The following is a 13,254-nucleotide window of genomic DNA, read 5'->3' on the forward strand; positions in this document are numbered from 1 at the left end:
CTCACCTGTGCGGCATCCCCATGATGACATAGTCCACGCCATTGGCGCTGGACTTGTCAATGATGGTCTTCAGGGCCGGGATCAGCACCTCGCAGCCTTCCAAGCCAAAGCGCTTCTCCGACGACCACTTCCGATGGAGGAACTCCTCGAACCTGCAGGGCGGAGTCAGACAGAGCGCGCTGGCGAGGCGGCAGCCTAGCGCGTGGGCAGAGTCGCCGCCGGCAGCCCCCTTGTGCACGCGATCCCCCTCTGCCCCATCGGCGGCCTTGGGCGCAAAGCACTAGCCACCACCAGAGCAGTCCCCCTCCCCCTTCCCCGGCCCTTTCCTTCCTAGGTTGGGAGCACACACTCAATCCCACCCGTAGCAAGCCCAAGGAGTCCCAGGAGTCGGCCCTCACAGGCAGCTGGAGCTGTGCAAGCCAGAGGGGCCACGATTGCTAAATGGAGAGTTCCAGTCAAGAGGAGCAGAGGGGCAGCAGGCGGCGGACAGTGGGGAACCTGGGCAGAGGATGCGGAGACTGGGATGAGGCAGAGTCCAAGTGGGGAGGATCCAGGCTGGAGTCAGAGCTGCGGGGTGCGGTAAATGGAGACGGTGGGAGGCGAAGACAGGGACCCCCTGCCTGGGACACTGGGGCTGGTAGAAGATTCAGGACAGTTCTGAGAAGCCTGGAGCGGGAAGGGAGAAAGGTGCCGGCGGGGGCATTTCTGCAGGGCGCTGAAGGCCGGAAGCAGCGGGAGGGGATAAACAGCAGCGGGTGGCAAAGCAGCCAGAACAGCCTAGAGCCATGAAGTGAAACGGGAGGTGCGGGGCAGCCAGGCGCCCAGGAAGCCGGTGGCACGGCAAGGGTGCACATCAACCGAGGAGCTGGCCGGGAACACGGTGCCCCCGAAGGAGACCACAAAGAGATAAGGGAGGGAGGGGCCCAGCGCTGATGCTGAAGGAGACGAGACGGTGGCCCGAGAAAAGGAGCCAGGTCACAGGAGGCTGGGGAGAGCTGTGCTCTGACGAGGCCGAGGGGTGGCAGGGGATGAATCCAGGGCGAGGTCCTAAGGAGGCAATGGAGCGGGGACAGGAGGCAGCTCAGAGGAGGTGGCTAGAGGCCAGACAGTACAAAGCCTGCACTTGTGGGGACACTGAGGCACAGTCCCAAGGCTCGCAGGACAGGAAGCACCTCTCCAGAGGCCAGGGGGTCTACGGGAGCTTTGTTTCTGCAGAGGCCTTAGGCTGGGTGTTGGGCGCATGCACAAGTCTGTGCTGGGAGCGCGAGCGCACCACTCCGCTAGCACCTAAGATGCAATGTTTCAGGAGAAGGAAGGAGGGAGTCTGAAGAGCCCCACCAGGCAGGGTTATGCCCCTCCAAGTCCAAGCACAGGCCGGACGCAGGACGCAGGACAGCAATCTGTGTGCAAAGAGACAGGTCGCACATGCAGACAGCGGCTGAGGGCGCTGAAATCCCTGCCATCGCTGGGCGGGTGGGGGGGTCCAAGTGGCTTGGGCCGTGCTTTCAGAGGGAACGCAAGTGGAGCCATCGACAGCCCCCCCAAGGGCGTACGGCGATTAGGCCTCGAGCCTGGGGCTCAGGAACCCTGAATTCAAGTCCCTACTGTGACATCGCGCCCCAGAGCGACACCCCGGCACATGCCTTGTGGGCCTCCACGCCTTAGCCTGGGCCTGCTCAGCAGCAGTGTCCTGCAGGGTGCATGCGCTAGCCCTGCACGGGTGGCCAGGGGCTCAGAGACCCTGGAAACGCCCACAACTGGCTTTTCAGGTACAACAGCGAAGCAGCAACTGTGCTCATGGCCCATCAGCGACGGCAGGACCCTGGGAAGGCGCCAGCTAAGACCCAGCAAGGCACGAGAGGGCACATGACACTGAGCTCCTGTGTTCTGGGGCTGGAACAAGGGGCTCGAGTCACTCGCTTCACTCCCCCACAGCCCAGCACGGGAAGGAACCTCTGGAAGACAAAGGGCGTGGAAGGGAGGAGGGGAGCCGAGCCGCGAGGCCACTTGCGTCAGGCGACGAAGCCTGCCAGGACCATCAGGCAGGGCGAGCGGCTGCTATCAGCTGTTGCAGTTCATGCCCTAGCGATTGGGCCTAGCCTGCGTGTTGGTTTATTTACTAAGCTGACCCGGTGCCGTCACTTAAAAGCTCCTGGTCTGTACTTAAGCCACTTGTCTTGGGTCTTCTCTTCACTTACCCAGTGTGTTTGAGCGAGGTGGTTGGAAACAGCTCTGCTCAGTTAGCCAGGGCCAGTGTGCTTGGGCCTCTGCCCAAGGGAGGGGCAAAGGGAGTAAGAGAGTCACGCTGGTTGGGTTTGGACCAGGCCAGGACTGTACAGCTCTGGGGTCCCGGGCCGAGGGGATTCTGGCCACAGCCTATCGGTGGCTCATGCAGTGGCTGGCCAGAGGCTCCATACAACTGCCGCTGGGCATGCCCCTGCTGGCATGAAAGCTGGTGGGAATACAGGACAGGACCATGCCTGCAGTTTGTTACAGCAGTGCAGTGAGAGGGAGCCCAGGCTGAGGAGTCGGGGCTCGGTGGCACCCCAGTTCCAGACTGCACCGGGGGAGGGGGATGGCCACACTTGCTCTGCTAGACACCCTGGGCCAGTCCTGTAGCCTGCCTGGCCTCGCCTGCCCCACATGTGTAACAGGGTGTTGGGAAATAAACCCATTAACGAGGGAGAGGCCAACACACGGTGCTCTGTGGTACGGCCCAGCACCCCAGTGGCACAGAGCTCTAGGGCGTCACTGACCCACCCGGTGCATTACCGACGGCCCCAGAGGGACACCGAGGGAGGACGAATACCTGGTGGAGCGCACCAGGCGCGCCAGCAGGGTGCGCTTCTCGTCAGTGGTGAACTGCATGACTCCCGGAGTCTCAAACTTCTGCCGGATCCACTGACATTGCTCCAGGTCGTTGATGAACATGAACTCCACGCCGATGTGCTGGCAGTACGCCATCTGTCGGCACAGGGAGGGGGAGATGAAGCCACTTCCGCCAGCTGAGGGCAAACACAACACGTGCCTGTGGCACAGGCTTGTTCACCTTCAGAGGAGCATTGGAATGGCTCCCGAATTCCCTGACACCGGGAGGCCGCCTCTTCTCCAGAGCTAGCCCCCAGCATCGCGCAGAGGTGGGATCCCAAAGGGTCGCCCGGGAGCTGCCGAGTCCGCGCTCCCAGGACAGAGGAATGCTGCAGGCAGAGCCCCAGGGGTTGGTGGGGGATGCCATCAGCAGCACAGTGCATGCTAGGGAGCCAGCTGCCCAGCAGCCAGCATGGGGCTTAAGAGCTCAGTGGCGGCAGGGTTGCTTCCTTGGGAATCCGGACTAGCAGGCATGACCTGTGGGTTCCGTCCCCACCGCCACCACCCACCCACCCGCTTCCAACCAATCGCTGCCCCTTGCCCGCTTGCTCGTCAGGGAGGTGGCGACAGGAAAGGCCGTGTGTCGCGCCGGGAGACACGCAGGCCACGCACCCGGGCTGCAAGGACACGCCACTCTGCCGTCCCCGCACTGGGCGCTGTCGGGCCTTCTTGCAACATTGCCAAGCTCCAAGGGGACCCTGCAGCGGTGGCGGAGCTGGTGGCACGAAGGTGCTGGCCTGCCTAACCGCCCTGAGGGCTTCAGACTAGAAGCTGCTTCCTGAGAAACGCGCCATACTGGAGACAGCCCAGCCCTGGGGAGAGCCGTTACCACACACAGCCCCTCCTTTCGCCGCCTAGGTAACCTAGCAGATGCACTGTGCTATCAGCTGAGGGCTGCATCAGGGTGCTGTTGTGGCCAAGGAGGCCTGCAAGGGGGTGAGCACCAGGGTTCTCAGCTGTGCGGCCACACAGCTGCCTAATAAGCCCCATGCAGGGGCTCAGGACCGCCACACACTGAGCTGCCATGGCTGCCTCTCCCCCGGCCATGGCAGCTCCTTGCTGGGGCCAGAGAGCAGGTCGGCTCCTCCAGGCCCAGGAGGAAGCTGCCTCCGCTGGGGGAAAGAGGCCTGATTCTCCAGCTGCAGCAGTAGGGCTGAACTAAGAAAGGGGCTGTCAGGGCTGCAGTCTGGGACCCCGGGTTTAGGGGGCCCCTTAGCGCAGGGCTGCAGCCCATTAAGCCGCTGTGCTCCGGTCCAGCCCTTCCTGGAGTGTGCGTGGGCGGCAGCACTGCGAGCGCAGGGAAGCTCTGTCCCAGCACTGCTCTTGCCCATTGTCTGGGAATCAGGGAGCGTGGGGCAGCGCGGGTCCCATGGAGCCACCTGCTCCCTGCACCCCAACACCCAGCCCCCTCCGTACCCTAACTCCCACCCAGCCCTCAGCCCCCCCCCACTCCAAACCCCTCGGCCCCAGCCCCCTCCTGTACCCTAACTCCCCCCTAGCCCTCAGCCCCCCCCACTCCAAACCCCTCAGCCCCAGCCCCCCCGCATCCTAATTCCCACCCAGCCCTCCTGCCCTGAGCCCCCCCACATTCCAAGCCCCTTGGCCCCAGCCCTCTCCTGCATCCCAAAAGCCTCATCCCCAGAGCCTTCATCTTCCCAGCCCTGAGCCCCTCCCGCACAGCCCGTGTGGAATGAATTCTCACATGCACCAGTGTGGAGGTCACGTGTCTCATCTCCATACTGGTGCACAAAGTCCATTCCGCACAGGAACATGCCGAATTAGAGGGAACCCCGGGGATCAGAGTCCTTCCCTGGCCTGGGGGGAAGCATGAAAGCCAACAGCTCCTGGGGGAAGGGAGCGCCATGGCGGGGATGGCAGAGCAGGGCTGGGCGGGAGCTGCCGAGGGCAGGGCAGTTGCATGGTTGCGCCTGTTGTGACCAGATGCAGAGAGATCTGGCAGCGCCCGAGTAGCCAGCTCCTGGCCCTGCTTCCTCCAACAGGCAGTGGCTCCGGCTCCCTTCCTACCCATGCTCCAGTCACTGCCAGGGCCGCTCGTCCCCCATCTCAACTCCTCAGGGAGCCTGTCTGGGGGCAGTGCCCAGCTCCCACCAGACCAGCAGGCTGACTCCTCCATCCCCAGGCATCCAGTGGGCTCAGCAGCCACCCCCTAGCAAGCATCTGGTTTTCATGCCCCCTATAGTGGCTCCTGGGATAAGGCGGGGGCGGGGGCACATCACACTCCCGACAGCACCCCCCCCGGAGCTGCCGTCCCCTAGACTGGGGTGGGCAGTAAGCCGGAGGCAGTCTGCCAGGACTAGCCCCTGGAAGGCCACCCAAAGCGGGAGCCAAACATAAGAGCCTCATTTTGCTGGGGCCATGCAAGGCCCCTGCACTTGTCTCACCTCCAAGCGGCGGATGATCTCGCGGAGCGGAAGTGCCGACTCATTGCCGCCAATGAAAGTGGTCGTGGGCAAGTGGAAGACCTTGTCGAGGTCCGATTCATCCAGGCCATAGAACCCTGCAGGATTTTCACGGGTAGGACAAGCCAAAGCAGGAAGGGGGTGGGGTGGGGTGGGGTTTCGGACACAGTCGCACAGGAACCAGGGGTGTGGGGAGGACGACAAAAAAGCAGCACAAAAACCAAAAATAAGCATGAAGGAGGTTTGTGTGGATAAAACCAAGCAGTAATTAAACAGCCACACGAGCGCGGAACAAAAAGGTTATTACAAAAGCACACAGGCAACCCCAGGATGCAAACTCAAAGCAATATATATGCATGTAAATCGGTAATTAAATCGAATTGAATTGAGATGGATTGAGTCCCACAGACACAAAATACACGTTAGGAATAGAATGGAGGGGAGAGGAGAAGGAGGAGGAGGAGGAGGATTGCCCGAGTCATTGAGCAAACAGATTTCACCACATGTTCAGCATCAACAGCACAAAGTTGAAGCAGGAAACAGAGAGGTTAGATGGACCGAGCCCCAAAAAGGAACAAGGAAGGAAGACAGAGAAAGCCGTCAGTGTCAGGGCTCTGCAGCGGACTCTCCTGAATAGCTCACCCCGGGGAGAGAAATACTTTACAACACACAGGACCCATGGACTCTGAGCACAACCCTCCTCGCAGGCAGGCGGGAGCTACTGGTCCCGGGAGATGGGCCCGCTCAGGCCTACAGGGCTTAAGCGTAGCCAGCCTTGGAGTCTGTTCTCCCTTGTGCACCCACCACACCTGAGAGCGCGGGGGGGGGGGGGGGGGGAGAGAATGCTGAAACCTTCAGCATAGTAGATGGGAAATTTCAGCTTAAAATAAATTCCCCGTGTCAGGGAATCTCCATGGGACTCAAACCCAGGGCCTGAGGCAAAGGCCAGGCAAGGGGAGCCGAGGGGCTCAGAACAGCGCAATGCTGATGCACCAGCCCAGCCCGAGGTAGCCCCTTACCGATTAACCTGCACGGCAGTCCAGAGAGGTTACCGATTCAGCCCTGCATGTGCCTCTACCAGCAGAGAAGTGAGCCCAGAGGCTTCTCTCCCACCAGCCTGCCCCGACGTTACCGGAGTGGAGCGCTGGCTTAGGAGTAGGAAGCCCCATCCCTGCCCTCTGGGCAGATCAGGCAGGGGGAGTGTCTGGTCAGTACCCCCCCCCCCCATGGGACTCGGCCCTGCTCCGTGCTCTTGGGTAGGAAGCATTCGGTAGCTTTGAGACTAGCAACCCCTCCTCTGAGCAGAGGGCAAGTGTCCCTGAGCTGCAGTAACTGGGGCGGGCCAACAGGAGCCGTCCTGCGTCCAAGCCGTGTGCCTCTCCTCTCAGCTGCCACTTCCCCTCTGGGCAAGGGAATGCCATGCTAGTGGCCCTCCAGGGCTCCCCCGAGGACCTGGCAGCGCCTCCTCTGAAAGGGGAAGGCCCTTTGTGCGCATGGATTCACAGGGCAGCAGCGAGGGAGGACGTGCTGCTTGAACGTCAACGTTCCAGGCTGCGAAAGGGGCACGTCTAAATCCACCCCGATAGCCTCCCTGCTGTGGTTACTGTCCTGCCCTCTTGCCTGTCACTGCACCCCAGGGAGGGACGAGCGAGAGCTCAGCCTCCAGGAGCAGGGGAACTGAGGCAGCGAGGCCTTTCCTTTGGTAACAGCAAGCTGGGGCAGAGCTGGGACCAGGCCCCAGAATCCCGACCCCCAGCCCGTCCTAGCCACTAGGACGCACTTATTAACGGGCAGCGTGGTGAACAAATTGAAAACCAACAGGATTTGTGGTGCGCGGAAAGACCCGCCTAGCTCTGAAACAGCGTCTCACCTGGCCCAGGCCGAACACGGCCAGCCCTGGAAGCCTGCCCCATACAGGCTGCAGGACGACACCGGAGGGACTGGGGAGGTGGTTGCTGGGTGTCTCCGCACCTAGAGCGATGTCCACGGGCCGGTTAGGGCCCACGCGGCAGCAGACGCTTTCCACGAAGAATGCGTCCGAAGCCGAACCACATGGGAGTCCTCTTGCGCCAGCTCAACACTCCTGTCTCCGAAGGAGTGTGTCCGTCTGGGTCTCCCGCCACAGCAGCCCTGCCCCCCCGAACATGCTGTGCTACCTGAGGCCACACGGCACGTCAGACCCGGGACAGTTAGGACAGCCCGCTCAGGGGAGGGGGCAACCCCCCGCATCGAAGAGCCCGTGGCCGGTTGGCGAGAGAGCTCTGCTCTTCCAATGCTCAGATCTCAGTGGGGCTGGCCCCTCAGGCCTGCCCCTGGGGCTGCTGCACCAGAGCAGGGGGGATTCTGGGGAAAGGCAAGTGAAGTGCAGCATTGCAGTCAGCCTTGGGGGGCAAAGGGGCAGCCGCTCCCACTGGAGCGCCAGAGTCCTGCTGCACACGCTGCGGACACAGGTCTTCCAGATGCTCTGGCCTGTGCAGGCCAAGCTGGCTAGGCCTGGGCTCCGCAGGCGGCCGGAGTGTATCCCGGAGCCCACCGCCTCCAATTGGCATCAAGGGCAGATGGGCTCCAAGAGCACAGCAAGACTTGCTCCCCCCCACCCCACTGGCGCTCGCTGCTCACACCACTAGGTAAAGCTGCTGCTACATGTGCACAAACGACACTCACTGGCCCTGTGGGGGGCGTGGCCAGGCCACTGGTAGACATGGGGCCACGTGACAGCCCCTTGTTCCATCCCCATGACAAGCAGGCAGCCCCTGAGCAGCCCTAGGCTGGGGGTTTTCGGATGCCAGAGACAACGCCGAGCGCCTCGGGGCTGGTTACTAGCGCATCAGCCATTTCCTGCAGCCTAGAGCCAGCTCAGCCCAAACGGAAGGATCAGCAGAGCTACTGCATTACCCACTGGATATGGGACTGCAGCTCTGCTCCAGCCACAGCCCATAACAGCCACGGACACGCTACCTCTGGGCTGAGGCGTGGCCTCAGGAAGGCAGCAGATGCTTAATGCCACTTGCCCTTCGGAATCTGCACTAGGTGGGGCCCTCAGCCTGCTGGCCACGCTGGCAAGGGAGGCAGGTCAGAGCTGCGAGCTCGGCTTAGGGGCCGGGAGCTGCAGACTGGTTGCCTCCTCTTGCTCTGCCCCCACTGCTTCACCTTCCACCATGGCGGGCGGGGATCTGCCAGGCCTGAGGACACCTGAGGACAGTGGGGCTGCAGTGAAGGTTCAGGCCTCAGCTCCTGACTCCAGGGGCCTTCTGGCTTCATTCTCTAGTGCAAGGTGAAAACCAGGGTCAATGCTCAGGGCTGGTCTCAGCCTTGTTCCTCGGCTCACTCACTACACTCCAGCTTGGATTCATGCAGCTGCTTCCAGCCCCCAGGGGCCAAGCCACAGAACTGGCTGCGGGGGGAGGGCTAGGTGCAGAGTCTGCACTCAGGCCATTTAGATCTAGATCAGACGCAAGTCAGGAGGGCAAGATCACAGGCTCTGAGGGCAGCAGGAAAGAGGAACAGGATGGGGCAGGGCAGAGTGGCTGGTCCCTTGCTACCCAGTCCCCGCTTCGCCACGTTGCTGCATGCAAGCGGTCGAACAGCGCGTGGAGATGGGCAGGCTCTCTGGCCTTTCCCGGGGTTACTGTCCTCCGACAGAGAACTGCATCACGCAGACACCGGCCCATTTCCCAGAGTCAGGCGCTGAGCGCAGGGAGTCAAGGGCAAGGCAGACACTCCGCACCTCAGAAAGGTTGGTGGCTTAGAGGCTGCCACAGAGAAGGGTCTGGCCTTAGGTGCCCGACAGGGAAACTTGGCCTCCACACACACGAGTGAGTCAGAGGAAAGCTAAGCGGACCCAGTAATAGCAAACAAAGGCGCCACCCAGCTATCGTGCCAATTCCAAAGCAGGAGGTGGGGTCCCGGGAGGGACTGAGCACGATGAAGCAGGGTTTCTGGCAAGCGGACAACATGGAAAGTGCCTGAAAACGCAGGATCACAGTGAGTCTGTGCAAGCTGGCAGCAGCACTAGGCAAGCCTTTAGCTCAGACAAACATTCAAAAGGGAAACCAAACCCTGGAAACCACCCGCTCTGCCCATGCCCAGAATAACCTATTCGGAGAGTCCTGAGCGCCACAAGGGTTAAAGGCTCATGATTTGCATACCTCCTACTGTTAGCACGCTCAGCCGCTCCTTGAACACTGCAAGATCTGGGAGGGGAGGAAGGTGGGATGCAGAAGGGGAAGACAGAGAGATGCAGTTAAAGTTAGTAAAACCGGAACTGTGAAGAGAAGTTATGGAAAGCACAAGTTTAAGTATTTAAACATGGTCAAAACCACCTTAGGAGAGCAGGGTTAGGGGGAGGAGGGGGAGGATAACCCCGCACTATACTGGGGCAGAGATCCACAGCCGCAAAGAGGGTGCAGGTGAGAGCGAGGGGCATCGCTGACGCCAGGGAGCAAGCGAGCCACATGGGTTGAGATCTCCTCTCGTCGCTCCCCTACACGGAACATGCACAGGAAGAGATTACAGCAGGTTGACAAGGAGCAGACCGAGCTCTGGAAAGACGTCCAAGCTGCCATGGCGGCATAAAGCCCTTTCCCAGGGCCCCACGGAGTGCCCGACCCCAGCAGGATACCCGGCCCTTTCTTCACTGCTAGCTGGTCAAGCTGGGACCTGTTTTGAAGGGCCCAGCTCCAATCCCTGCTGCTGGGGGGAGAGGGGCTTTTCAAGGTCACCCCACAGAGGAGAGATCTGCCGACAGCATTCTGCTAGAGCGAGCTGGCTGGCGAGCTGCAGTGCAGCTGCCCCAGACGACAGTGCGATGCACAGAGAAAGCAGGCTAGGCTCCCTGCTCGCCCGTCCTTACGGCGATGTGGTTCTGACCAGGGTCTCTGCCTGGGCACTCATTTCATGGAGAGCCACGCATGCAAAGTGCTCCCTGGCTGCGAGCATGCTGTGGACACAAGCAACCAGCCGGTGGGGAGCTGCAGCTGGCTAGCGGGGCCAACGCTCCACTTGTGGGTTAGAAAGGTCGGGGAGGCTCAAACATTTTCATAGCACGGATCACGAGACCCCCTCCTCCCTGCAGCAGTCGCACAGCTCCCCCAGGCCTGCGGGTAGCAGCGTGTTCCTAGCAGGCTGCGGCACGAGGAGCAGGCAGTTCTCAGCAGCGTGGTCTGGGCGAGACTGACTCGGGTAATGAGACTTTCAGGCCCGTTCACCCAGCCACGCCCACTCCCCCCCCTCAGCCAGCCAGTCGCGTCCAATCACTGGTGGGCTTGCAGAGCGCCTCGGGCGACTGCCCGGCCATTTCTGAGCTGGGGGCAGATGCATCATCCTTCCTGTACGTCAGCCCCAACCCAGCAGCACGCCCCACGAGAGACGAGCCTGCTGGGAGATGCAGCCCAGGAAGGCCCGTTCCATGTAATACGTTTCAGATGTGCTCGGATGTGCTTATCCGGCCAGAGGGCACTTCCTGGAGCTGGCTGGGGACTAGGAGCGGCTCCATAGCAGAACCCCAAGGGGGGCATCGACCAGCACAAGATGCTTGTTTGTACCCAGCTAAGCAGCGAAGCCCAACCTGAGTGACAGCGGAGAGTAGGGAGCGATCGAGCAGTTACGGGGGGGGGGGGGGGGGGGGGAGGGGAGCTGGCTCAGTGGCCGAATACCCCGCTAAAGCAGGCTGCGTTTGGAAGGGGGAGGAGGGTCTGGGAGCCTCTGGTCACACCACCCTGTATGCTGCCCAGTGAGCACACAGCCACACGGATAGCCAATCTGCAGTCTTGAGCCTTTTGAGGTGGATTTTGAAGAGGAAGGGGCAAAGCACCGTGGAGGAATGTGCCCGACAACCCCCATGCAGGGGCACAAACGGGCTGGCTGGCTCCCTTGCTGCACCTTGATTTCAATACGCTCCCCTCAGCATCTGGTGTAGGGTGGGACTGGCCGTGAAGCCTCGAGATGCACTGTGGCTCCCTGCTACCACTATCCATCAGCTCACTCCTGGCAGCACGGAGTTTGGCTGGAATCTAAGGAAGGTCAGTGCCACTAACCCGCCACGGACCCAGCCGTAACTGTCTCCTCGCCCCGGCTGCAGTGCCTACAGGCTTCCCAGGGTGAATGGGGTCATGCTGGCCAACTCTGGGGGAGCAGCAACAGCCAATTGCTGTTTGAAAAACAAAAGCTGTTTCAGAACCGGCCGGGGCTCTCTCTCGATTGCTGCTCACGCCCAGCAGTGTCTTCCCCAGGCTCGAAGAGCAGAGCCCATGCTGAGGGGGGCTTCATGTGTTTCACTGCCTGGATGCTGAGAACAGGTCACATCACTAGGGCATAAGACCCACTCTCCACGTGAACTGCAGCCCACGTGTCAGGGAACCACGTCACCATAAAACCAAGCAAGATTTGCTTAGAAATCAGCTTCCTATGCAACGAACAGGCTACCACCCGTCTCAGGCCAGTGGCCAGAATATCTGTATGGGTCTTGCTGGTGGCACCAAGTTTGCAGAGAAGGTCTCGGCCTCAACGACTGCGAGTGACCAGCCCGTGAAGAGATGGGCACAGAGGCCTGCTACCCACCCCCAGCTGCAGGAGCCGCAGTACAGGATCTCCTTAGATCACCAATGCTTTGCCACTGGCATACCACCCGCCAGCAGCCCTCACACAGAGGCAGAAGGGTCTTTGCTCAGGTCTATGGGGTTTCACTGCTGAAACTGGGGTTTAGATTAAGAAGAACACTCCTCTCTCAGCCCTGCATTTAGACTCCACTCCACTCTCCTGTACTGAAAGAGGCCCCGAGGGAAAAGCATTAGATACACAGACCTGTCTCCACCACGGCTACTCCCCCATCTGTGCGATTCAGCTCGCTAAGTGGGATCAGAACGAGGCCACTGTCTCATCCCTTGGAGAAAGGACGGGAAGGGAGACACTCCAGTAAAAGTGGAGAGGTGGCCAGAGGGCAGCCAACAGGTTACCGGGGCACATGTGGCCCATGGGGCTCAGCAGCTGACCTCAATTTTATTCTGGAGGGCACAGGCCCAGCTGTGTAAGGAGCTGGACTGCCCTGATCCAAGCGGTGCAGCACGCTCTGACCTGTACGCCCCACAGTTCCACTTCGCTATACTCCTAAGGCTCGTGGCAAGAGGCCAGCCTAGCTCTCAAGTGGGCAGCTGCGGATGTCCTGGAACAGCAGAGCAAGGAGCCTGGTTTACTTGTCCCTAAGCTGTATCACGGGCCTGCACCTGCCCAACACAAGTCTGTTTTCGATGCAATAACTCTGAGTTACTCCACTTTAGTACCTCTACTGCGTCTCTAGCAGGGAGGTCTGGCCCAGGGGAATCACTGCCCGGCTGACGATGCTCTCTAGCTTGTGGAAAGCATCTAGTTTGGTCCTACTTCTTAGGTGGCCCAATCAGTACAACTTTGTTTACTTCCTTGGGCGGGGTGGGGCTAAGCAGGGAGCAGTGAGTAAGCTAAGCCTGCATAGCTGGGAGATGAGCTGGACGTTCACGTCAGCCACTGCTTTTTAAAACCCCTGGTGTGCGAGAGCTTTCTCGCTGGCACGCCGGGACCGGCCAGGGTCGTCCGCACACCCAAGGGTTTCTTTGCTGCACTGCATCTGAAGCTAGTACTCGCCTCCTCTTACACGCCAGTCTTTCTATTGGGCTAAGCCCTCCAGAGAAAGTCAGGTCACTACCTGCAGCATGACTATCTGTCCTGGACGGGTCCTCTGCTATCCCTGGCTCTGGCCTTTCCTCCTGGGCCCTCTCATTCACAGGGGGGGGGGGGGAGTGTTCCAGACCAGGACAGCTGAGTTGTTTTCTGTTAAAACATCTGCCACACGAGGCCTCCATCGGGCCCCAGGCCTGCCGCTCTGAAGCCTGCCATGCTGAGTCTGTCTGGGAAGGCAGACCACAGCCCTAGTCACAAGTTAAATCAGTGCAAGAACCATGCACAGCCCAGCTCTGAGACAGCACATTGGAGACTC

At 60.8% G+C, this 13,254-nt stretch overlaps 1 protein-coding gene across 5 annotated transcripts in view; it reads right to left on the reverse strand.

The window, feature by feature from the left end:
- The window catches only part of OGDH (oxoglutarate dehydrogenase), an 83,776-nt gene that overhangs the window by 15,796 nt on the left and 54,726 nt on the right, over positions 1–13,254 (reverse strand). For 3 of the 5 annotated variants that reach the window (XM_075910807.1, XM_014571854.3, XM_075910806.1), the window contains exons 5-8: positions 9,437–9,481; positions 5,271–5,386; positions 2,810–2,964; positions 6–152 (exon numbers count right to left, since the gene is read on the reverse strand). In XM_075910807.1, the coding sequence (XP_075766922.1) occupies positions 6–152; positions 2,810–2,964; positions 5,271–5,386; positions 9,437–9,481 (463 nt within the window). The remainder of the gene's footprint in view (positions 1–5; positions 153–2,809; positions 2,965–5,270; positions 5,387–9,436; positions 9,482–13,254) is intronic. The other 2 variants (XM_014571855.3, XM_075910808.1) reach the window with 1 other exon arrangement.

The sequence above is a fragment of the Pelodiscus sinensis genome, chromosome 28 (assembly GCF_049634645.1).
Source record: "Pelodiscus sinensis isolate JC-2024 chromosome 28, ASM4963464v1, whole genome shotgun sequence".
Taxonomy (NCBI): Eukaryota; Metazoa; Chordata; order Testudines; family Trionychidae; genus Pelodiscus; species Pelodiscus sinensis.